This window comes from Antechinus flavipes, chromosome 3 (genome assembly GCF_016432865.1).
Source record: "Antechinus flavipes isolate AdamAnt ecotype Samford, QLD, Australia chromosome 3, AdamAnt_v2, whole genome shotgun sequence".
Lineage (NCBI taxonomy): Eukaryota > Metazoa > Chordata > Mammalia > Dasyuromorphia > Dasyuridae > Antechinus > Antechinus flavipes.
Genome location: NC_067400.1, coordinates 486,808,320 through 486,831,073, shown reverse-complemented (window position 1 = coordinate 486,831,073; position 22,754 = coordinate 486,808,320). Strand labels below are relative to the sequence as shown.

General features: G+C 33.8%; 1 protein-coding gene across 10 annotated transcripts in view; it reads right to left on the bottom strand.

Annotated features, from left to right (window-relative positions):
- DEUP1 (deuterosome assembly protein 1) overlaps window positions 1–22,754 on the bottom strand; it is a 142,361-nt gene that overhangs the window by 79,821 nt on the left and 39,786 nt on the right. For 6 of the 10 annotated variants that reach the window (XM_051986807.1, XM_051986809.1, XM_051986811.1 and 3 more), the window contains one exon: window positions 10,118–10,234. The exons of the other annotated variants lie outside the window; for them this stretch is intronic. In XM_051986807.1, the coding sequence (XP_051842767.1) occupies window positions 10,118–10,234 (117 nt within the window). The remainder of the gene's footprint in view (window positions 1–10,117; window positions 10,235–22,754) is intronic. 10 annotated transcript variants of the gene reach the window in all.

The following is a 22,754-nucleotide window of genomic DNA, read 5'->3' as shown; positions in this document are numbered from 1 at the left end:
CATAATCTGCCATTTGATAAAAAGGCAAATTAGGAGAGCAAGGGATAGTTTACCCATCACTGATCAGATCTTTGGAGAAGGGAGGAATTTATGACAAAAGAAGAAACTGTTAAAGTTACAAAATTCAAAATAATTTTGATTACATTAAAAAGTTTTTGTGTAGAAGGCTGGAACTCTGGAGAAGTTTACTTGAAACAAAGTGTTAATTAGTGGAATTCATATTCTCTAGTTCACATATATACTTAGTACTTAGTATGGTGGTATAATGGTTCTCTAAGTTCACACATAATCAGTATGCTGTAATGATAAGGTATATAAAGACCAAGAAGGATTGGAAGAGAGACATTCTATCTCTGACTAGCCTCATGCCTCCTGCACTAAGATCAAGACTGGGACAGAATAAAGAATTTAGTCTCTATTCCTGATCATTTTCATGGTGTCTATTCTGCTGAAACCAAGGCCCGTTCGAAAGACTTCCAGAAAGCTAGCCCAGACATTACTTTTTTTTGTACAAATAAAACCAATTCAATAATTAGAATGGGAGCAAAAGTTTTTTGGGAAAAATTTATAGCCAGTGTTTCTGATAAAGGCCTCATTTCTAAACTATATAGAGAACTGACTCAAATATATAAGAATACAACCATTCACCAATTAATAAATAGCCAAAGGATTTGAACAATTTTCAGGTGAAGAAATTAAAACCATCTATAGCCATTTGAAAAAAAATGTTTTACATCACTATTAATTTGCATTTTAAAACAATTCTGAGGTATCACACACTCACACCTCTCAGACTGGCTAAAATGACAGGAAAAGATAATGATAAATGTTGGAGGAGATATGGGAAAATAATGCACTAATGGGGTGCTGGTGGAGTTATGAACTGATCCAAGTATTCTGGAAAGCAAAAACATGTAACCTTTGATCCAGCAGAAATCATAAATGTGCAAAAATGTAGCAGCTTTTTTTGTGGTAGTAAAGAATTGGAAAATGAATGAATGCCCATCAATTGGAAAATGGCTGATTAAGTTGTGGACTTATGAAAGAAATGGATTATTATTGTTCTGTGTTGTTCTATAAAAACTGATGAACAAACTACTTTTAGAAAAACCTGGTAAGATTTACATGAACTGATGCTGACTGGAGCAAGCAGAACTAGGAAAACATTGTACATAGTAAACAAGATTGTGTGACAATAAACTATGATTAAATTTGGTTCTTCTCATCAATTCAGCAATCCAAGACAATTAAAATAAACTTTGGATGGAAAACATCATTCACATCCAGAGACAGAACTATGGAGGCTGAATGTGGATCAACATGTGCTATATTTTTATACTATCTCTCTTTTTTGATTTTTCCCTTTTGTCTTGTTATTTCTCTTCTGACATGACTCATATGGAAATAAGTAAAAAAAAAAAGGAATGTACATGCATAACTTAAGATAAATTTTTAAAATTAAAAAAGAAATTGGAGAAAAGTATTTTAAATAAAATAATCTTAAAGCTAGTTCAATTAGATAAAATTAAATTCTTGATTTTGATAAAATAAAATTAGTGATACAAAATTTGAAAAATAAAAATAAATAAATTAGAATTGGGCTAATGGAAGCCAATGACTTTGAGATATATCAAGAAACAATAAAACAAAATCAAAAGAATGAAAAAAATAGAAGAAACTGTGAAAAATCTCACTTGAAAAACAACTCACGTAGAAAATAGATCCAGAAAATATAATATAAAGATATTACTGGGTTACCTGAAAGTCATGATAACAAAAAAAATAGCTTAGACACTTTTCAAGAAATTCTCAAGAAAAATTGCCTTGATATTGAAATGAAAGGATAAAATAAAAAGAGAAAGAATTTATCAATCACTTCCGGAAAGTGATCATAAAATATAAAGTCTCAACAACAGCATAGCCAAATTCCAGAGCTTTGAGGTCAAGAAGGAAATAATACAAAAGCAAATAAATAATGCAAGCAGCCAAAAAGAAACAATTGAAATATCATATCCATAGTCAGAATAACACAAGATTTAGTAGTTTCAACATTAAAAAATCAAAGAGCTTGGAAGATGACATTCTGAAGGGCAAAAGAATCAGGATTTTAACCAAGAATTACCTACTCAGCAAAACTGAGTATAATTCTTCAGGGGAAAAGTTGATATTCAATTAAATACAGGACTTTCAAAATTTCAGGATTTTCCTTATGAAGTAGACCAGAAAACTTGACTTTCAAAAACAAGACTTAAGAGAAGGATAAAAAGGTAAACAAGAAAGAAAAATCATAAAGATTCAATATGGTTAAACTGTTTCTAGTTTTACATGGGAAAATGATACTTTTAACTCCTAGAAACTCTCTTTTTATTAGGGTAGTCAGAAGGAGTATACATAGCAAAATGCACAGGTATGAATTGAATATGATGGGATAATTATCTAAAAAATAAAGGGATGATAAAGAAATGCACTAGGGGAAGAAAAAAGGGAGAAGTAAAATGAGGTAAGTTATCTCATACAAAAGAGCTTTTACAGTGGAGGGATTATGGGGGAAGTATGAGAGTGCATGAACTTTACTCTCATAGGAATTGGCTCAAAGAGAAGTTGAATATGTTTACTCAATTGGATACAGAAAGTTCTCTTACCATACAGAAAAGTAGGAGGGAAAAGAGTATAAAATAGAGTGTGAAGCTGATAGAAGGGAATGCAGATTGGGGGATGCAAAAGTCTGAAACAAAACATTTTTTGAAAATGGCTAAGGTGCAAGGAGAGAGAGTGTGAGATAAAGAGAAAGAAAATAGGATGGAGGGAAACATACAATTAGTAATCATAATTGGGAAATTTTTTTTATTTTCCAAGAGTTTATTTTATTTGAAAAAAACAGTAAGAAAGAAAGAAAAACAGAAAAGGAAGACAAAACAAAATAAAGCATAACAAAAGAGAATATTGTCATGTACCCAATAAAACACCAGGGAAAATTCAAAATCAAAAAAAGTATATATATAATATGTAGAAAAAATTATATTCATAAATGTCCATTACTTTTTTACTTGTAAATTGTTCTTTGATTCTCTGCTGCACACCTTTATTATTTTTCCCTCTTTCATTTTCTCATCACCCCCAAGCAAGCTATCATTAAGACATATTTATGTATACTTATTATAATATAGTTATATATACATACACACAAACACACACATGTCTTTTTGTCTAAGCAATACCATTATTTGATCTGTATCTCAAAAAGACAAAAATATGTCCAAAAATTTTTAAGCATATTTTTTAGAGGTGGCAAAGAATTGAAAATCGAAGGGATATCCATCAACTGGGACTGGGGTAAAACAAATTGCTGTATATGATTGTGAAGGAATACCACTGTGCTATAGTAAGTGATAAGCAGAAAGCTTTCAGAAAAACTTAAGACTTACATGAAATGATGCAAAGTAAAATGAGAAGAAGCAAGAGAATCTTGTATAAAGTATACAACATAGCAATACTGTATGATAATTAACTGTGAATGACTTGACTATTCTCAGAAATATAATGATCCAAGACAGTTCTGAAGGATTTATGATGAAAAATACTATCCATTTTGAAGAACTAACTGATGGCATCTGATTGCAGATTGAAGCCTTTTTTGGGTCTGTTTTCTTTCACAACATGACTAAGATGAAAATATATTTTATATGATTGCATACAATCTTTATCAAATTGCTTGCCTTCTCAATGACAGAGGTTAGGAAGCAAGAGAGGAAGGGAGAAAATCTCAAACTTAAATTTAAAAAAATGAATGTTAAAAATTGTTTTATATATAATTAGAGAAAAATATTTTTTAAAGTCACCAATAAAGGGAAACTGTCAGAAGGGACAACTACTATGGAGATGAAAAGACAAAGAACTTTTTTAGAACTGAGGTACAATAAGCATATTTGTGATTTCAATCATTTAATCATACTAGGATTTCAATCATTTGTAACCAATGGTTACACAGAGCATGAGTGGAGCTTACCTTTCTGCTTCTAGCAGATCAATACTGAATGAGTTTAGCAATTTGATCAAACAATCCCTTTATCAGTCCCTGAATTGGAAAAGCCAATGACTCAGTGGACCTTAAATAAAAGGGGTAGTGAAGATATGTGACTCTGCCCATAGTTCTTGATTCCTTCTGTTTTTCAGGTGACATTATGTACTTCTGGGTTTGCCCATGAGGTATTAATGAGAGGGGAAGGAAGCCCCAGCCATTATGTGATCACATAACGGCTAAAGCCCATGTCCTGCCCAAAAAAGTCTGATCCTGGGTTTGAGGTTGTGGTTTTTTAATGTTTGCTCTTTCTTGATCTTAGGTGAACAAGTATTGATACTGAGATGAACATGGCCAAGCTTGGAAGTCACCCTGTTAGACAGTCATGGAATGCTTGGTCAAAGCTGTATAGACAACTAACTAGTCTTGTGTTTCTTTTAGAAGATGACCATTGGCTACTCAATAAACTCAATTCCTGGCATAGTGTGGCAGAAGACATGGACAGGGAAGTCTGGGGACAGTACAAAATTGAGGTGAGATATAGCAACACTTAATTCAGTCCTCCCACAAACTGCTTTTTCTTTTCATGTATATGACTCAATCTCTTGGCAGACTGTAAAAATAGTTAAAAGTTACAAGTTACTGTTTGTTAAATTCTTGTCAGTGCTTGCTATATCTTTGTGTATTTAGCATTTCTTTTTTGTGTAGGAAATATATATATCTGTCTCATACCTGATTCATATTTTATATTGTCTTTTTGAGATAGGAACCAAAACTCAAGTTTAAGTAAATCATTCCAAGGCACTAAAGTAAAGGTTTTGCAAATCAAAAAGCTTAAGACAAGAGGGTATAATGCCTCATAAAGACCAGACTTCCCACAAGTCTTAATGGAGAAGTAGGGTAAACACACTGATTCTCTTGGGTCAAGCTGTGGTTCCTTATTAGTAAATAATCAACAAGCATTTAATATGTACTTACTATGTGCTAATTATTGTTGATACAAATTAAAAGTAATAAAGAGTTTACATTCTAATGGGAGTCTCTCTCTCTCTTTCTCTCTCTCTCTCTCTCTCTCTCTCTCTCTCTCTCTCTATATATATATATATATATATATAGTGGCACATACAAACTACAAATAGAATAGATGCAGGATAACTTTTAGAGAAAGGTATCTAAAACTGGGAGTCATGGAAGTCATGGAGAAGATAGTACTTAAATCTGGATTTTAAAAAGAATTCTGGGATTCTAATAAGGAAGGAGAACACATTGAATATAAGATGGCTGGGGAATGGAGATAGGAAATAGGAGTGTTGTGGGAGGGGAATACCAGGTAGCACAATATGAGGGACTACAGACTTCATGGGGGGAAGAGGAAAATAATAGTCTAGAAGAAAGGTGACACTGAAAGTGGTCGAGTTGTTTAGCACTTTAAATACCAAATAAAGGAGTTTATATTTGTTCCTAGAGTCCCTTACGTTTCCTGAGTAGGTAGTTGACATGATCAGAACCACAATTTGGCAAAATCCTTTTGGTAGTTGTGTAAAGGAAGGGTTGAAGTGGGGAGAGATACAAGGCAAGGAGAGCAGGGTCTGAACTAGGAAGATACCTATGTGAGTGTGGAGAATGTAAGAAGTGTCATGGAAGTAGAAACAAGATTTGGCACTGATTAGATAAATGGGTGAAAGTGAGGACTTGGGATGACATCAAGATTATGAATCTGAGTGACAATATGGTGCTGTCCTCGATAGTACTAGAAAAGTTCAGAACAGAGGTAAGTTTTGGAAGAGGAGAAAATAAGTTTTGTTTTAGATATGATGAGTTTGAAATGCCTCTAAGACATACATTTAGAAATATCCAATAATCAGTTGCTAAGAGACTAGGGCTGGGCATACACATTTAGAAATTATTGGCACAGGGACGATTAATTGAATCCATGGGAATTAATAAGATCACCAATTGAAAGGGCCCAGAACAGAATCTTGGAAAAGAGCCCGGGACAGAGACAAATATAAGTACATGACATAGGGGTCAGGCAAGATGGGTGCAGTGGATAGAGCACAACCCTGGATTCAGGAAGACTTGAGTTCAAATCCGGACTCAGACATTAAATACTAGCTGTGTGATTCTGAGCAAGTCACTTAACTCCAACTGCCTCACCAAAAAAAAAAAAAAAAAAAAAAAAGTACATAACATAAATTAAGATCCAGTAAAAGGAGAATAAGAAAGAACAGTAAAATACAGAGGAGAAATCCTGAGAAAGGAAATTATTCTGGAAGAAAAAATTATCAGTGTAAAGAGGAGGATTCAGAAAAGTCTTTTAGACTTGACAATTAAAAGATCACTGGAAGAGATCCCTTAGACACAGAAATTTCATTTGAAAATGATGAGAGGTCAGAAGCCAAACCAGAATGGGCTTATAAGGAAATGAGAGAAGAAGAGGAGACAGCTAGTATAGATAGATACCTTTTTTGAGTGGTTTAGCTAAGGGGAGAAAGTGAGGGGAAATATAGAATAGTAGGTAGAATAATTTTAAAATCTAGTGAAAATTTAAAAATGAGAGAGGCGTTAGTGTGTCTGTAGAGAAGGAACCATTAAATAGGGAAAGACTGATTTACTAGCCAAGCAGTTTTTCTCTGCTCACAGAGTATATAGTCATCTATTTACATCCTGCAAAATTTATGGAAAACATCGGCTAGGTACTATTAGACAAATTTCACCTATTTCACAAATTTTTTCTGGTGTTGGCCCTAACATCTTGTCTAAGTATAATCAAGTATAAACCATTTACAAGCAAAAACCATGTCTTCTAAAAAAATTTTCTACTGTGCCTATACCAGTGTTGCACAATTGAGTAGGTGCTTACTAAATGCTTGTAGGCTAAATGGATGGGTTGACATTTGCAATTGTTTCCACTTTCTAGAATTAAAACATTTCTGCTAAAATTTGGAAATAAAACTATAGCAACGATATGGTAGAAACAAACTCCATAGTAACTGTGTCTGGTTATAGACTAAATTATACATAAAACAGCCAGTCTGCAGCATGACTGATCTGATTATATTGGTTCTCTTAATAGGCGTAGTTTGATACACAGTCCATTTGTTTACAATCATTGGGATTAATCATGAAGATGACTGAAATGATTGGATTGTCAGGGTTACAATTTGGTTCAGCTATTACATATGTTGGCACTACTTTAATTTGGTTGCAGAATCAATATACTGAGTTAGAAAATGAAATCTATATCACGCTTAGAAAAAGAACAAGGTGTTTCACAGTTTTCAATGAATTATTTTGGATAATGTTTGATAAAATTTGCTCCATTTTACTTCATATAGCCACAAGTTCTAACACAAGTCACTGTCGTTATCAAACACCTTCAAATTAAATAGTACAGAGTTTTTAAGAAGTCCCATTAAAATCTCAGTGGCTTTTTTGGAGGCAGCATGTGTTAGGGAGAAAAGTGATAGATCAGAAGTCAAGGAAGACCTGAGTTTGAATCTTTGATACCACTTAATGTAGGGAGGCTTAACGAGCTAAGAAAGGTTATCTCATGATATGCGCACCCAAATCTCCCCTGGAAACTTGCAAGGGCTTCCAGGACAACATGGCTCACTGCTTAGGCCTTTGGGAATGGTAACCTTCTTGGCTGCTTCTGGTCATCTTCCCTAAAGCGCATTTACTGAGTCATATTGTACTTGAAGCCCCCGGAAATTTCCAGGGAAGATTTGAGCACAAGCTCCCTGAAATGGCTATTCACTCAGCCTCATGACTTGTAGAATGAGCCTAGACATGGAAGACACTGAACCATCATTAACCTCAGTTTTCTTATCTGTAAATGAGAAAAATAAAATAACTGTGGTACTTTCTAGGAGATTAAATGAGATCATGAGTGTTAAGTACTTTATAAACATTAAAAGTTCATTGTAAATCTTCTTTATGGTTATTATTAAATGCATATGTTATGACAAAGTAAAGAAAAGCTGTGCTTCATCAACTACATGCCTAAAAATATAAATATTTTTCAAGGTGATTATAGTTTCTTCAATGAATTATGGTAAATATTAGTATGCCTTGGAAAATAAATGCTTTAGTCCTGCCAGAATTGGAGCTTATATATCTTAAGTATTTTTTTTCAAAATTGTGAATAAAATAGAAATGATATTTATCTAGATATAATTAAGATAGAAATACCACCTAATTATGTAAGTAGAATCTTTAACTTTGTACAAACGAAGACATTAATTAAAAGTTATTTGACTTTCATATTAGTAAGAGCTACTGGGAATCAGGACGTTCTTTTTCTAATATGATCTCCTGCTGTAGCTAATTGGGTGACTTTATGGAAAGAGCTTCCCTTCTCTAGGTCTGTTTCCTCCCCTGCTGTCAAGGGGGAATCAGAAGAATCAGCGGAAACAGCAGTAAGTTAGACCAAACTTTAAAATTAGTTCCAGCTCGGACATTCTATAATTCAGCAGGAATATGAGCATTGGTAAACATTAGAGATCACCTAGTAAACTTTGTGCTAAATTCATATCCTAAGCAATCATGATACAGGGCTGTCTAAGAGGAGGAAATTATGAAAAAGATTAGAAATGTCCATACTACAGGACTTATAGCCACCAGGTATTTTCTGCTCTCCTTAGTCTTCCAAATACCATAGTCAGGACTTTAGCCCAGTAGTTTTGTAATCCTACAAGTGACCAAGTGGCTTTTATATTATGATGCTTAAAATATATTATTTATTGAATTGAATTGGAAGCAAGGGTCCAACCAAAGAACTAATTCCAGGATAAGTGGCTAGGAGCTCCATAGTTTATGGGAGTTTACATACTAGGAATTCCCTACACCAATTAAATAAACCCCCTTCCCCCAGTGGTACAAATAGATATTTCCAAACAAAAATGTATATTTAGATTTACACTAAACCCACAGAAACTCAGCCCTAAAAAATTACTTTTGTAAGTAGTTATAAGCAAATATAAGCAAATAAACTGTTTCTATAATCAATATATCTGGCTAACATCTAGATAAATGTATGTAAAGTGAAAATTGTTTTACCATCTTTTACCATTGATTTTATTATGGTTCCAGATTATGATTCTATGAGGAAAACAGGACTTCCAAAGGAAAATAAAAGTCAAATTTTAAAAAGCTTTCAAAAAGCTAATTTCAAAAGTCTGCTTCAGATGATTTATAGTTTATGCCTATTTAATTCTTTTATGTAAGACTTATACACAATTAATTGACTTGATCTTTATCAATGGATATACCTCATTTAACACAAATCACTGGCATGGAGAAAAACACAATGTTAGACAAAATAATGTTATTAGTGTCCATAGGAACACCAGTATAAACATCATAATTGCTGTTGTCAAATGACGTTTTAGCAGAGAAATGCTCTCTAATCATAGTTTGATTATACTATGTTAACAATGTTTTGAAAAGCAGTATTGGAGGTTTCTCTTTGAAATACATTATATTCTGTTAAAGCACACAAATATTTGAATATATCATTTCCCTACAAGGTTTCAATGATTCCCAAATATTTGAGAAATCTCATTATCCATACCACTGCTATAGATATTGATTGAAATTGGCAAGGTAGAAGAGCCATATGCAAATTTTAGGGGAACAGAATGCATCAATTCATAAATATTATGGTATGCTCATTTATCAAATACTGTGAAGTGTTACTACCTTTCAAAAAACTACAAGCCAAATTCTGCCCTAAAAAGTGCTACATATCTTCATTAAAATTTCAGTACCCAATGATTACACAGACATGAAGAGATTAATTAAATATTCACCAGTGAGGCATTTATGAAGTATATTCCACATTTATTGATTCCAAGAACTTTTGTTTTGGTTCTGAAAAAATGGCTTAATAATATTCAGAAGTGTATATCAAATCGCTAGTTTAATTCACCAAAGGGACATACACTAAAAAGAATATACTCAGAGCAAAACTGATTGGGAATGATGTTTGCTACCATCCATAAGCAAGCTATTCCATATAGTACATTCAATATTAACAACCAACAACAAAAATCAATCTTTAAGATAAATGAAGATAATTATGAACATATATCTTACCTCTAATTTTTGGTTTATGTTGCTCAATTCAAATGGAATTTCATCTTTTTTAAGAGTCCCGCACTGTTTCATTTGGTGCAATCTCAGCTTTTCAAAGCTATTTGTCAGTTTAGAAAACTATCGATAAAAGGAAATATTAATATTTGAAGTCTATTTGCTATCCCTACCATAAATTGGCTTGATTTTTCAAATGCACTTAAAATTTTTTCATAATTGGCAAATCCTGCAAAGCATAAGCATTTCAGTGTATTAACCAAGAACCAGTTATTGAAATTAAGTTACTAAAGCTGAACACAATTGAGCTTTGACATAAATCTGAAATGCCATTAACTTGTAACAATGATCATTGTAAAATGTTCCTTCAAATTTCTCTTAACTATATTTTAGGAATCCCATAATATTTAAAACAATATTTTGAAAAATTTTTTGTTTACTGCCATCTTGTGTTAACAACTTTTATTTCAATAAGTAGATCTATGGAACAACTAGCTTGTAATATATTCAGAAAAAAATTTAACTTTTGATTTACTCTGAAAAAATGGTGGATATTTCTAGGTTATTTCAGTTCCAATGATAGAACTTTGGTTTCCATTCAATTAAATGAAACAGGAAAAGTAAGAATCATGGAATGTGATAGGCCCAAGTTGGCCCTTAAAAAATTTCATAAAATACTGACATTGAACAAGTTGATTCTAGATATGGCAGTAGAATATATATACATACATACATACACACACACACACACACACACACACACATACTCAAAAGTACAAGAGTACAAGAGAAAATCCCATAGCAAGTTATCCAATAATCTATATTAGGCTATTACAAGAAGGTATAGGGGTAAAGGACAGCCACATTATACTATGCACTCACATCAACTTATGTAAACTCATTTCATTATCTACCAAAATTTCTATATCTTTTTGAGATCAATTGCTCTCTACTTATTCTTTCTTAATCTTTCTTGAATCCAAGAGTAAGATTCAATTATTTCCCCAAAATTGAAGTCAAGTTTACTGGTTTATAGTTTATACAGCTCTCTGTCTCTCTGTCTCTCTCTCTCTCTGTCTCTGTCTCTGTCTCTCTCTGTCTCTCTCTCTCTCTCTGTCGTCTCTCTCTCTCTCTCTCTCTCTCTCTCTCTCTCTCTCTCTCTGCTCTTTCCTTCTCCCTGCTCCTCTTAAAAATGGGGAATTAAAAATTCCCTTCTCTAGTCCTGTGAATACCATTCCTGTTCTCCTTAATTTTTCAAATATCATTAAAAGACCTACAGCAATCACTCAGGAATCACATCATTCAAGTTTTTAGATACTTGAGGGATGAGGCTTATGTGGGGCTGGTTACTTGAATTCATTAAGAGCCTTCTATGTCTCCAAAGCAAAGGTCATTGTATTGAACAAAGAAAACACAAATAAAAATGCACAATCCTGTGGTTATTGGTTAGCATCATCCTATGCACCTAAGGAAAGTTCTATCTCTTCTGACTTCCTTGTCCCCTGTTCTCATAAGATAATTTCATATTTATGGATATACCATGTTGGGTTTCCTTGGTTCCCTCTTTTATAATCTTTTAAAATTAAGTTGGTTGGTGAATTCTCAGTGCACACATTAATTTCTTCAGACAGGTTCTGTGTGAGAGGATGCAGCTACGTAATACAGTAAATAAAGCACTTGATCTGGAGTCAGGAACACCTGAACTGAAATCTAGCCTCAGAAATTTATTAGCTGTGTGACCTTGGACAACTCGCTTAATCTGCTTTCTCAACTGTAAAAATGAGGATATTAATAGCACCTACATCTTGGGTTTGTTGTGAGCATCAGTTGAGATAAAATTTGTAAAGTTCTTAGCACAGTTCTTAGCCTGGCACATACTAGATGCTAAATAAATGCTTGTTCCTTCTACAACCAGATGACTTCTGCAGCTTTAATCCATAGGATCCTATCCTTCCTCTGAACCCTTTGAAATATGTTCCTTTCACATCAAAAGTACCTGCCAAAAGAGATGTAGTCTTTCTTTGCTTGATCACAAATTCTAAGAAGAAATGGTCACTTCTCCCCAAGGTTACCATCATTTCTATTCCAGAAATTAGTACCCTGGTGGTGAGAATCAAATCCAGAAGGCCAACATTCTCCCAGTTATATGTTTCACAAACCTCAATTTCTTCTTCGACCATTTTTTTCATACTCACCTCACATATCCAATCAGTTGTTTTGTTGCTTCTACTTTCACAGCATATCTTATCCCTTTCTCTCTCTTTTGATACTACCAATATCCTGATATAGGCCTTCATTACCTCATGCTTAGACCCACTGCAATGACCTGTGAATTGGTCTTTTTTAAGATTCTTAAGTCTCTTTTCCTCTAATCTATCCTTCACTCAGCAGTCAAAGTGATTTTTGTTAAGTGTAGTTCTGACTATGCTACTTTCCTGATCAGTGACCTCAAGTGGCTTCCCAATCCCTTTCTACCTTTTCAGACTTCTTGCAATATACATATTCTACAGTCCAACAGTACTAGCCTTTTCTTGCTATTTTGTGATCATGATATTCCATCTCCCAACTCTGGCTTTTTGTTGTCTATTCTCCATTCCTGGAAGGTTCTGCTTTTCTCAACTATGACTCTAGTTTTTCTCAGCACTCAATTCAGATTCTACCTTCTGTGGGAGTCCTTTTCCAATCTCTTTGACCCTCTACAAACCTCTGATCACCCATGCTCCACTGGTAGTAATCTCCTTCCTGAGATTACCTTTAGTTTACACTGTATATATCTTATATGACTTTTTTTTTTTTTTTTGCACAAAATGACTTTACTTAGTACTTTACTTAGCACAGTATTTGGCACATAGTAAGTAATCAGTAACTCAAGAAACATTTATGAAATGCCTCCTAAGTACTAGCTACTGTGTTAAGCACTGAAGGCATAAAAGAGGGGCAGCATAAAAGAGTTGCTGCTGTATAGCTCACAGTGTAAGGTGGTGAGAGGAGAGAGGGGAAGCAATCAAATACATTTTAAAGTAATTATATACAGGATAAACAGGAAATAATTAAAACAGGGAAGGTCCTAGAATATGCAAGAGGGGTTGGAAAAGATTTTCTATAAAAAATGGGAATTTGGGACTGGAAGGAAGCCAGTAGGTAGAGATGAAGAAAGAGAATATTACAGATATGTAGAACAGCCAGAGAAAATGCCTAGAACCAAGGGATGGGGAGTGTCTTATTTGTGGAACAGTCAGTATCATTGGACAAAAGAATACAGGAATACAGATTCCCGTAAAGAATAGGAGAGGGTTAGGTTATGAAGGAATATGAGCGACAGAGGCTTTTGCATTTGATCCTGGAAGTGTTAGGGAATTTGTTAAGAGGGAGGTGATTGGAAAATAACTCTGATGGCTGAATAGAGAATGAATTAGAATGGGAAAAGACTTGATGCAGGTAGATCCATTAGTAGGCTATTGCAGTAATCCAGATATGAGATGATGAGGGCCTACACCAGAGTAGTGACAGAATCAGAAGAGAGAAAGGGAATGTATTTTGAAAGATGTTGCAAAGGTGAATTTGGTAGTCCTTGGCAAGAAATTAAATATTGGAGAGGTGACAGAAATAACAAAGAGCTGAGGAAGACACTTAAGACTGTGAGTCTGAGGTACTGAGAAGATATCTATCTTACATACAGGGTATGTAGAAGGTAGGGAAGAGAAAGATACTAAGTTTAATTTTAGATGTGTTGAGTTTAAGACATCTACTGAACATCCAGTTTGAGATGAAAGGCAGTTGGAGATGTGAGATTGAAGTTCAGCAGAGAGGTAGAAGCAGACTAGCTAGATCTGAAAATCATCAGAATAAAGATGTTCACTAAATGGGTACTGTTGAGATTACTAAGTCAAATAGTATATGGGGAAAAGAGAAAAAGACAGGGATAGAACCCTGTGAGATACTGATGGCTCAAGGGCATGTTCTGGATAAGAATCCAGCAAAAGAGAATGAGATTAGTGATCCAGTATTTTTATTATGTTGAGAATAATTAATAATTCTGTTTTGGAAGACAAAGAGAATTTCATTAGATATCTAGGTAACCAAAGTTTTCTGTCACTACTATATCATAACTCTATACACCAAGCTTGCTTGATTTACTACTTCTTTTTCCTTTTTAGGGAGTGTGTATTACTTTTGATGACAAAATTAGCTATTTCCCTCTTTCTATTGATCTTTACCCAATTGCTCACCACTATTTTCCCCACTCTAATTCTTGAATTTTTCTACAAATGAGGATGTCTCCTTAACACACAATGTTACCTCTAACTCAATTTGGATATGTTGAGTTTGAGGTTCCAGTGAAATAACAAGGTAGATGCATCCAGCAAGCAATTAAGTTACATATTGAAACTCAGGAAAAAGTATGGATAAAAATAAATATTTGGGAGCTACATACATAGAAATAATAATGCTTGAGCAACTGAGATTTCAAAAGAGAATGAAGAAATCTAAAAAGAAAATCTTAAATAACACTCATATTTAGAGGGTTAGGATATGAAGAAGCAGTATTAAAAGACATCAAGAAATAGTCATTGGAAAGGTAAAAGGAAAACTACAAGAGAAGGAGAGAATATCAAGGAGCAAGTGATCAATGATATAAAATGCTTTAGAAAAGTTAATGAGGACTCAGATGAGGCAACCGGATTTGGCAAATTAGTAAATCATTGCTGACCTAGTAATGCAGTTTATGTAGCTTCTGAATTAATGACTCAATTAATACATATTTATTTCGTTCCTCTTATGTGTCAGATATTAGGAATACAAAGACAATAGAAAAAAGTTCCTGCTTTCAAAGACCAAGGAGAAAAAAATCGGGGTGTGTGTGTGTGTATACAAAATTTATGTGAGATAATTTGGGGGAGATATTAACAACTGCCCATTAGGAAAAGGTTCCCATAGAAATTGCAATTTGAATGAAACCATGGATTCTATGAATAAGAAGTGAGGGAGAGACCTTTAGACATGGGGAACTGTGGGCACAAAAAAGGGAAGATGGAGAGCCATACACGAGGAATACAAAGTCAGTTTGGCTGGAACATCTTGCATGTTTTTTAAATGTGCAAAAGGACTAGGAAAGATAATAATAATAATAATAGCTAATGCTTAACTCTTTCAGGTTTAGAAAGCACTTTATAGATGCTCTCATTTTATCCTCACAACAACCCTATGGGAAGGATGAGATTATTCCCTTATTTTGCAAATAAGGAAATGGAGATTGAGATTAAATTATTTGCCCTGGTGACTTAAGTTAATAAGTGTATGGGTAGATCTTCCTGACTTCAAGTCCAGTTGCTTCATCTACTTTATCAGGCCAAGTTTTGAAAGGCTTTAAATGTCCAACAGGAGAGTTTATATTTGTTCTTATAGTCGATAAGGAGCCACAGGACCCTTAGTAGATGACTGACATAGTGAGACCTATACTTTAAGAAGTATGGCAACTGTATGGATAATGGATTGAATTGAATAAAGACTGAAAACAGGAAAATCAATTGTAAAACTATTGTAATGATAAGAGCACAAAAGTTATGAGAGCCTGAACTAAGAGGTGGCTGTGTGAGTGAAAAAATATTTATGAGAGATGTTGTGGGGATAGAAACAAGATTTGGCAAGCTTTTGAATATATAGGATAATTGAGTGTGAAGAAGGGAGAATTAAACATGTTGTGAATCTGTATGACTTAGAAGGATGGTGGTAACTTCAACAGTAATAACGAATTTCAAAATAAGTATGAATTTGCAGGGAAATATAATCAATTTGGGGTGAAATAGCTGAGAAATTCCCATAAGCAATGAGAGATCAGAACTTGACACAATAGATCTAGGAATGATAGAAATGATTATTGAACCTCGGAGAATAGGTGAGATCACCAACTGAGATTTGAGAAAAAAGAAGTCATATAGAATAGAGAAACCCCCAAAGTTAATAGGCAGAGAATAGATAAAAGAGCAAAGAAGACTAAAGAGGAGTGAACCGAAAGATAAAAGTAGAATAGAGAGCACTGTCCCTTTTGACTTCTTCAACAACAGTCTAACTAGTGAAAAAGGTTTCAGAGTAAGATAAAAATTATACTCTTTAGATCTTCTATAAATATTATCTGTGAGCATTTTAAATGTGAAATCCTTATCCAATGATTAATGAGTTGGAATACTACTGAGAGTATATAGGTATTTTTATTAGAGACAAAAACAGAAACATAAATTGTAATTAAATCAAATGGCAACTCAGAGGTTCTGTTTTGAAAAATAAATGAAAAAATCGGAGTTAGTTTCATATCATATCCAAAGACAACAGGAAATATAATTTCCTAAGATAGTGAGCAAAACGAATACCATGAAAAATATATCTATTTACTCTTAATATCTATTGCAAAGGCATCTTGGGTTTTATTTTTTTTTCAAGACCTTATTTTTAATATTGTGACATAGTTAAATGTGCTGCTGATATATGAATTTCTACCTAAAAAAGTGAGGCTAAGTTATGGTTCAAACAAATATTGTTATTATTTGTTTACTATTGGAATTAAAAATGAGATGCCTATTTTCGGAAAATCCTACTATCTAAAGTATAGCTTACCATAATTTTTTTGCCTTCATGTTAAGAATAGTTTTCTTTGAAGCATAGCTGACTATTAAATTTGCTTGTCAAAAGAGTGCATTTGGGTTTTTTTTAAGTGTCTTTCTTCCAATTCTTTTCTTCCAAGTTTTGCTGCTCTCCTACCCTTTCTCTAAAGTAACAGTATCTTCTATCAAGGTCATTCTCAGCAAACTTATTAGTACCCAAGCCCTGTACATTCAACCAAATGTTGAGATAACCACCATCACCTCCTATTGTCACTTGACTATATATCATCCCTAGATTAATTTCAGGAATCAACCATCATAGATTTTTTCCAAAACATGTCTGCATCTAAAGTTACTTTGTGTCTTGAATTTTTGTCAAGCCTTAACTGTCCCAGAGATCAATCACAAATATGGAAAAGATTGTCCCAAGAAGGAAGCTCCCTGGCCAATGAACACTCAAATCTTCAAGAAAACTTGTAGATCAAAGACTTTACTGATAAGGATTGACATCAGAAATGGATTTTTTTCCCTCTACATAATCAAGAGCAATCCAGCCTCAAATTGCTTTGCTGCCAAAGAATTATCTTTCTCTCCTCACAAAGATACTGGTGCTTGTATTGGCAGAGGAATAGAAATACTAAAGGCCCAGAAGAATATACTCTGCAATTTGGAAGCACCTGCCAAGAAGCCGTTGGCAACTCTCATACTCCCTGAATTCCCTATTCACCACATGCTTCAGTAAATCCTATAGAAATGTACATGATTTACATCTTGGGATTTGCTTTCACCTTTTAGTGGTACAGGGGTAATGTTTACCATATTACTACTCATTTATAAAGAACTGGTTACCCAATGTTGGAGAATAGCTAGGAAAGCTTGAGCATTGCTATTATAATGGGATTTCTGATTCCTGGAACGTTCTTACAAAAGTGGCACAAGGTGACAAAGGAGAAGAAAAATTATGAAAGTAATTTAAAAATTATACTTCAAACAAGTCAACATATATACTGCTACTTGATGATTTCAATGTAAAGGCAGGGACAGGGAGACATCAGTGAAAAAATATGTTAGAAAAGAGGATTCAGGATTAATATAATTAAGAAGTCCAAAGTGTAAACTTCCCCAGAAGCATTATTGAGAATTGAGTGTTTTCTTCAAAATTAGTACTTAAGGACATTAGAATTACAAAAGTTAAGGGATGGAAGGTACCTCAGTGACCACTGAATTACAAAAGTTAAGGGATGGAAGGTACCTCAGTGACCACTATCAGGATGAACTTACCAAGAAATCCCCACTACAATATATCCAAATAGTCAATGTCAAGTCTCTGACCTGATAAGCACTGAACAACATCACAGAAAATGAAGTAGACAGTATCTTAACAGACAGGACTAATTACCATTAGGGAAGTCATTAATTAGCTGGTTATATGAAGTATTGTCACTATTAAGAATAGATGTTCTCAAAGTATATAACTGCTGGTATTTTCGATCAAAATTCTGAGATTGGAGGAATCCATGAAGTCAAAACTATTTTCATAAGGCTAAGGTATTATAAGAACCTACATAAACAAAAACTCCTCAATGATTTTAAGTGTTTTAATAGGTTCTGTGACTAAAAAGTCTGAGAACCTGATTTAGACAAAATCAATATCAAACTAGAAAAAATTATAAAGCTGAGAAGAATATATTTCATGCAATTGCAAAAGATTTAAGTAGCTTTATACAAACAAGTTGCTGATACTAGAAAATGAGAAATGGATAATGGAAAATACATTGATTTTGATTACTCCATTTTTAAAAGAAATTAAAGTTATATAAAAATACCTGTTCCATGAAAAGCCAAAAGAGCCCAGAAACTGCCTCAGCAGTTCTCCTGCTAACTAGGGAGAGGGCATAAAGACAGCCATTGTTTAAAGCAAAATCATTGGTAAAAATGGTAGAGAAGAAGCTGGTAAGGAAGAATATGACAAATGATTATGGTCAGTGTAACATCACAAAATAACAATGGCAAGGGGGAAAAGGCCTACAGAAAGACTGGGTAAGACAAACACTGTACTAGAATCAGCTATAATTGGCTTTAAAAAGATAGTTATTAATTGTTAGTATAAGTATTTATGCTGACGAAATCTGTAAATGCTACAAATAGTACTTCATTTATTGTTCTGGTGATTGTCTAGATCAGGGGTCACCAAACAGGGACCAGTTTTGTTTAGGCCTGGAGCTAAAAATGTAAAAATATGTCATATATCCATTTTTATGGAGGGTTAGTTGTTATATACTTACCACCAGCACATCACTGTATAAAATTAAATTTAGTCCTAAAATTCTAAGAGCACTTAACAGTGAAACAAAAAGAACATTTGGACAAAAAAAGTGGGACACATCTGCTGAAAGTTCTATAGTAAGCAATCAATTAACAAGCAAATAAAAGACTTATAACAGACACCAGCCAGGCACTAGAAATACAAAAAAACAAACACTCAGGAAACTTATATTCTATTAGGGGAGATAACATGAACATATTATGTATGTGCATACATGTGCATGTATTTACACAAGACACTTAAAAAAACATACAGAATAATACTGGAAGGGAAAGAAATGGCAGTTGAAGAGACTAAGAAAGGTCTCCTGAAGGGACTAACAAAGGTCTCCTATAGCAAATGACTTGAGCTGAGTATTGAAAGAATCCAAGGATTCTAAGAGAGATATGAGGAGAAAGAGCATTCTTGGCATGAGGGAAAATATTCAAAGGAAACAGGAGGAAATCTTGTATGAGGACTTGCAAATAGGCCTGTATGACTAGGTTGTAGAGTGAAGGGAAAGGAGTACTATGTAAGGACTGTGGAAATGTAGGGAATTTTAAAGACAGGAATTTGTTTTGATCCTAGACATAAAATGGGACAATTGGGAGTTTACTGAGCAGGAAGGTGACATGGTCATATCTGTATTTTAGGAAAATTTTTCTAGCAGCTGAGGGTGAGTTACAACAAGGGGAGTTTTGAAGCAGGAAAAAAAAATCAGGAGGCAATTGCAATAGTTCAGGCCCAAAGGGTCTGAATTATGGGGGTTGCTATGTGAATAAAGAGAAAGGAATATAAACTAGAAATGTCATGCAGGAAGAAACAAGATTGAACAAGTGATTGAATTTGGGATGAGAGGAAGTCACTAATGTTACGAAGGCTAGATAACTAGAAGGATGATGGTACTTTCAGCAATAAAAGGGAAGTTTAGAAAAGGAATGGATTTGGAAGAAAAAATAACAAATTCTGCTTTGGACAGATAGAATTAAAAATGCCTATAGTCCACATTGGTAATATGGACAGTTAGAGGTTAAGAAAAAGACTGGTTTCTGACACAGGCCATATTTCTAAACTATTTAGAGAACTGACTCAAATTTATTAAGAATACAAGTTATTCTCTGGGAGATGACTAAGAACCATTACATTGAATTCCCAATCCCTATATTTTTGCCCACCTGCATTTTTGATTTTCTTCACAGGTTAATTGTACAGTATTTCAGAGTCCGATTCTTTTTGTACAGCAAAACAACGGTTTGGTCATGTATACTTATTGTGTTTCTAATTTATATTTTAATTTATTTAACATCTACTGGTCATCCTGCCATCTAGAGGAGGGGGTGAGGGGAAGGAAGGGAAAAATTGGAATAAAAGGTTTGGCAGTTGTCAATGCTGTAAAATTACCCAAGCATATAACTTGTAAATAAAAAGCTATTAAAATGTAAAAAAAAGAATACAAATTATTCCTCAATTGAAAAATGATCAAAGGATATGAGCAGACAATTTTCTGATGAAGAAATTAAAGCCATCTATAGTCATTTGAAAAAATACTCTAAATCATGATTAGAGAAATGCAAATTAATACAATTCTGAGTCACTACCTCACAGCTAACAAATTGGCTAAAAAGACAGAAAAATATAATAATAAAAGTTGATAGGGGACATGGAAAAACTGGGACACTAAAATGCACTGTTAGTGGAATTGTGAATTGATCTAACCTTTATGGAGAGCAATTTGTAACTATGCCCAATAGTCTATAAAACTGTGCATACCCTTTGGTGCATCAATGTCCCTACTGGATCTGTTTCCCAAAGACATCATAAAAGAGGGAAAAGGAGTTTGTAGCAGTTCTTTTTATAGAGGCAAAGAACAAGAAATTGAGTGGATCCTCATCAATTAGGGAATAGCTGAATAAATTATGGTATATGAATGAAATATTATTTTATAAGAAATGAGGAACAGACTAATTTCAGAAAATTCTGGAAAGACCTACATGAACTGATGCTGAGTGAAGCAAGCTGAACCATAAGAACATTGTACACAGAAACAATAAGATTATGTGATGATCAACTGTGATAGATTTGGCTGTTTCTCAACAATGTGATGATTCAAGGCAATTCCAATAAAGAAAATGCCATCTGCATGCAGAGAGAGAATCATGGAAACTGAATGTGGATCAAAGCATAGTATTTTCACCTTTTTGTTTATGTGTTTTCTTTATCATAATTTTTTTTTTGGTCTGATTTTTCTTCCCCAATCTTTTCCCAAACAGGGAAATATGCTTGAAAGGATTGTACATATTTAAACCTACATCAAATTGCTTGCATTCTTGAGGAGGGAGGGGTAAAAGAGAGAAAGAAAACATTTTAGTCCACAAAGCTTTACATAAATGAATATTGAAAACTATCTTTACATGTATTTGGAAAAATAAAATAACTTAAAAAAAGGTTTAAAAAAAAACTTAGACTGGCTCTAGGATTTGCCTACATAGATAAGATCATTGGATCTATAGCTGCTGATGAGATCAATAAATAAAAGTCATTGTTATTAAACATTAAATGACTACTATCTACCAGGTACTGTATTAAGTGTTGAGCATTCAAAGAAAGGCAAAAGATCGTCCCTGCTGTCATGAAGATCACAAGTCAATGAGAGAGAAAACATGCAAACAACTATTCCTCAAGCAAGCTATATGGAGGATGAATGAGAAATATTCACTATACAGGAAGTACTAGAATTAAGGGAATTGAGAAAGGGTTCCTCTTATTCAAAGTGGAATTTCGACAACACTTGGAATCAGAAGGCAGAGATGATGTGCCATTCCAGATAGTTAGAAAATTCCAGAGTTAGAAGGAATGTTCTTGGGAGAAAAGAACAGCATTCTTATTTCAAAGAGCATGTGGAAAACTAAAGTGTAAGAAACCTTAAAAGATTAGGAGAGTAGGCAAGGTAGTATTCAGGGCTTTAAATGTCAACCATAGCATTTAATTTTGCTCAAAGAAGTGAAAGGGACCTACTGGAGTTTATTGAGTGTGTGTGTGTGTATGGGGGTTATGTTTTGATGGGGAGGGGTGATATGGACAGACTTGTACTTGAAGAAGATCACTATGAAAGCAGGGTCAAGAATGGTTATCTTCTTGAAATCTGATTATTCCTCAACTTTTTATCACTTTTGTCCTCCTTTTTAATCAGGGAACATAACTAGTTTCCCTAAAAGCAGCAGGTGGTAGAGAAAACATCACTGCCATACTTATTTTTCAATAATAGTGTAAAGAGTGAAAGGCTGTCATATATTTTAATTATTTGGAATGTGGGAGCTCTTCACTGGCCTTATGTTTTCTCTAAATACCAAGATATGGTGTGCAATGGATTGCAATATGTTCATTAGTTGGATGTCCTGATAGCAAACTCAAACATAATGCCATTGGGGTAATACAACCTATTTCTCTTCAAGTTCTTGTGAACTGAAGCCATAACTAGACAGCTAGCCTTCAATTGATCTCTCATCCAAACAATATCCTTACTAGTTAGAAGTCTCCATTATTCTGTCACTGACTTTTAAACAAGATTAGTAATCAGTCATTGGGCAAACTTTGTGACATATTTTGTATGTATTAAAAAAAAAGCCACTGAGCTTTCCATTCAGTTTTCAGGGCAACAAGCACATTCAGTAGTGTATAAATGCTTTCTTCTACTTTTATATTTCTTGATTCCTGCCAAGTACAGCATTTGCTTGAGTAG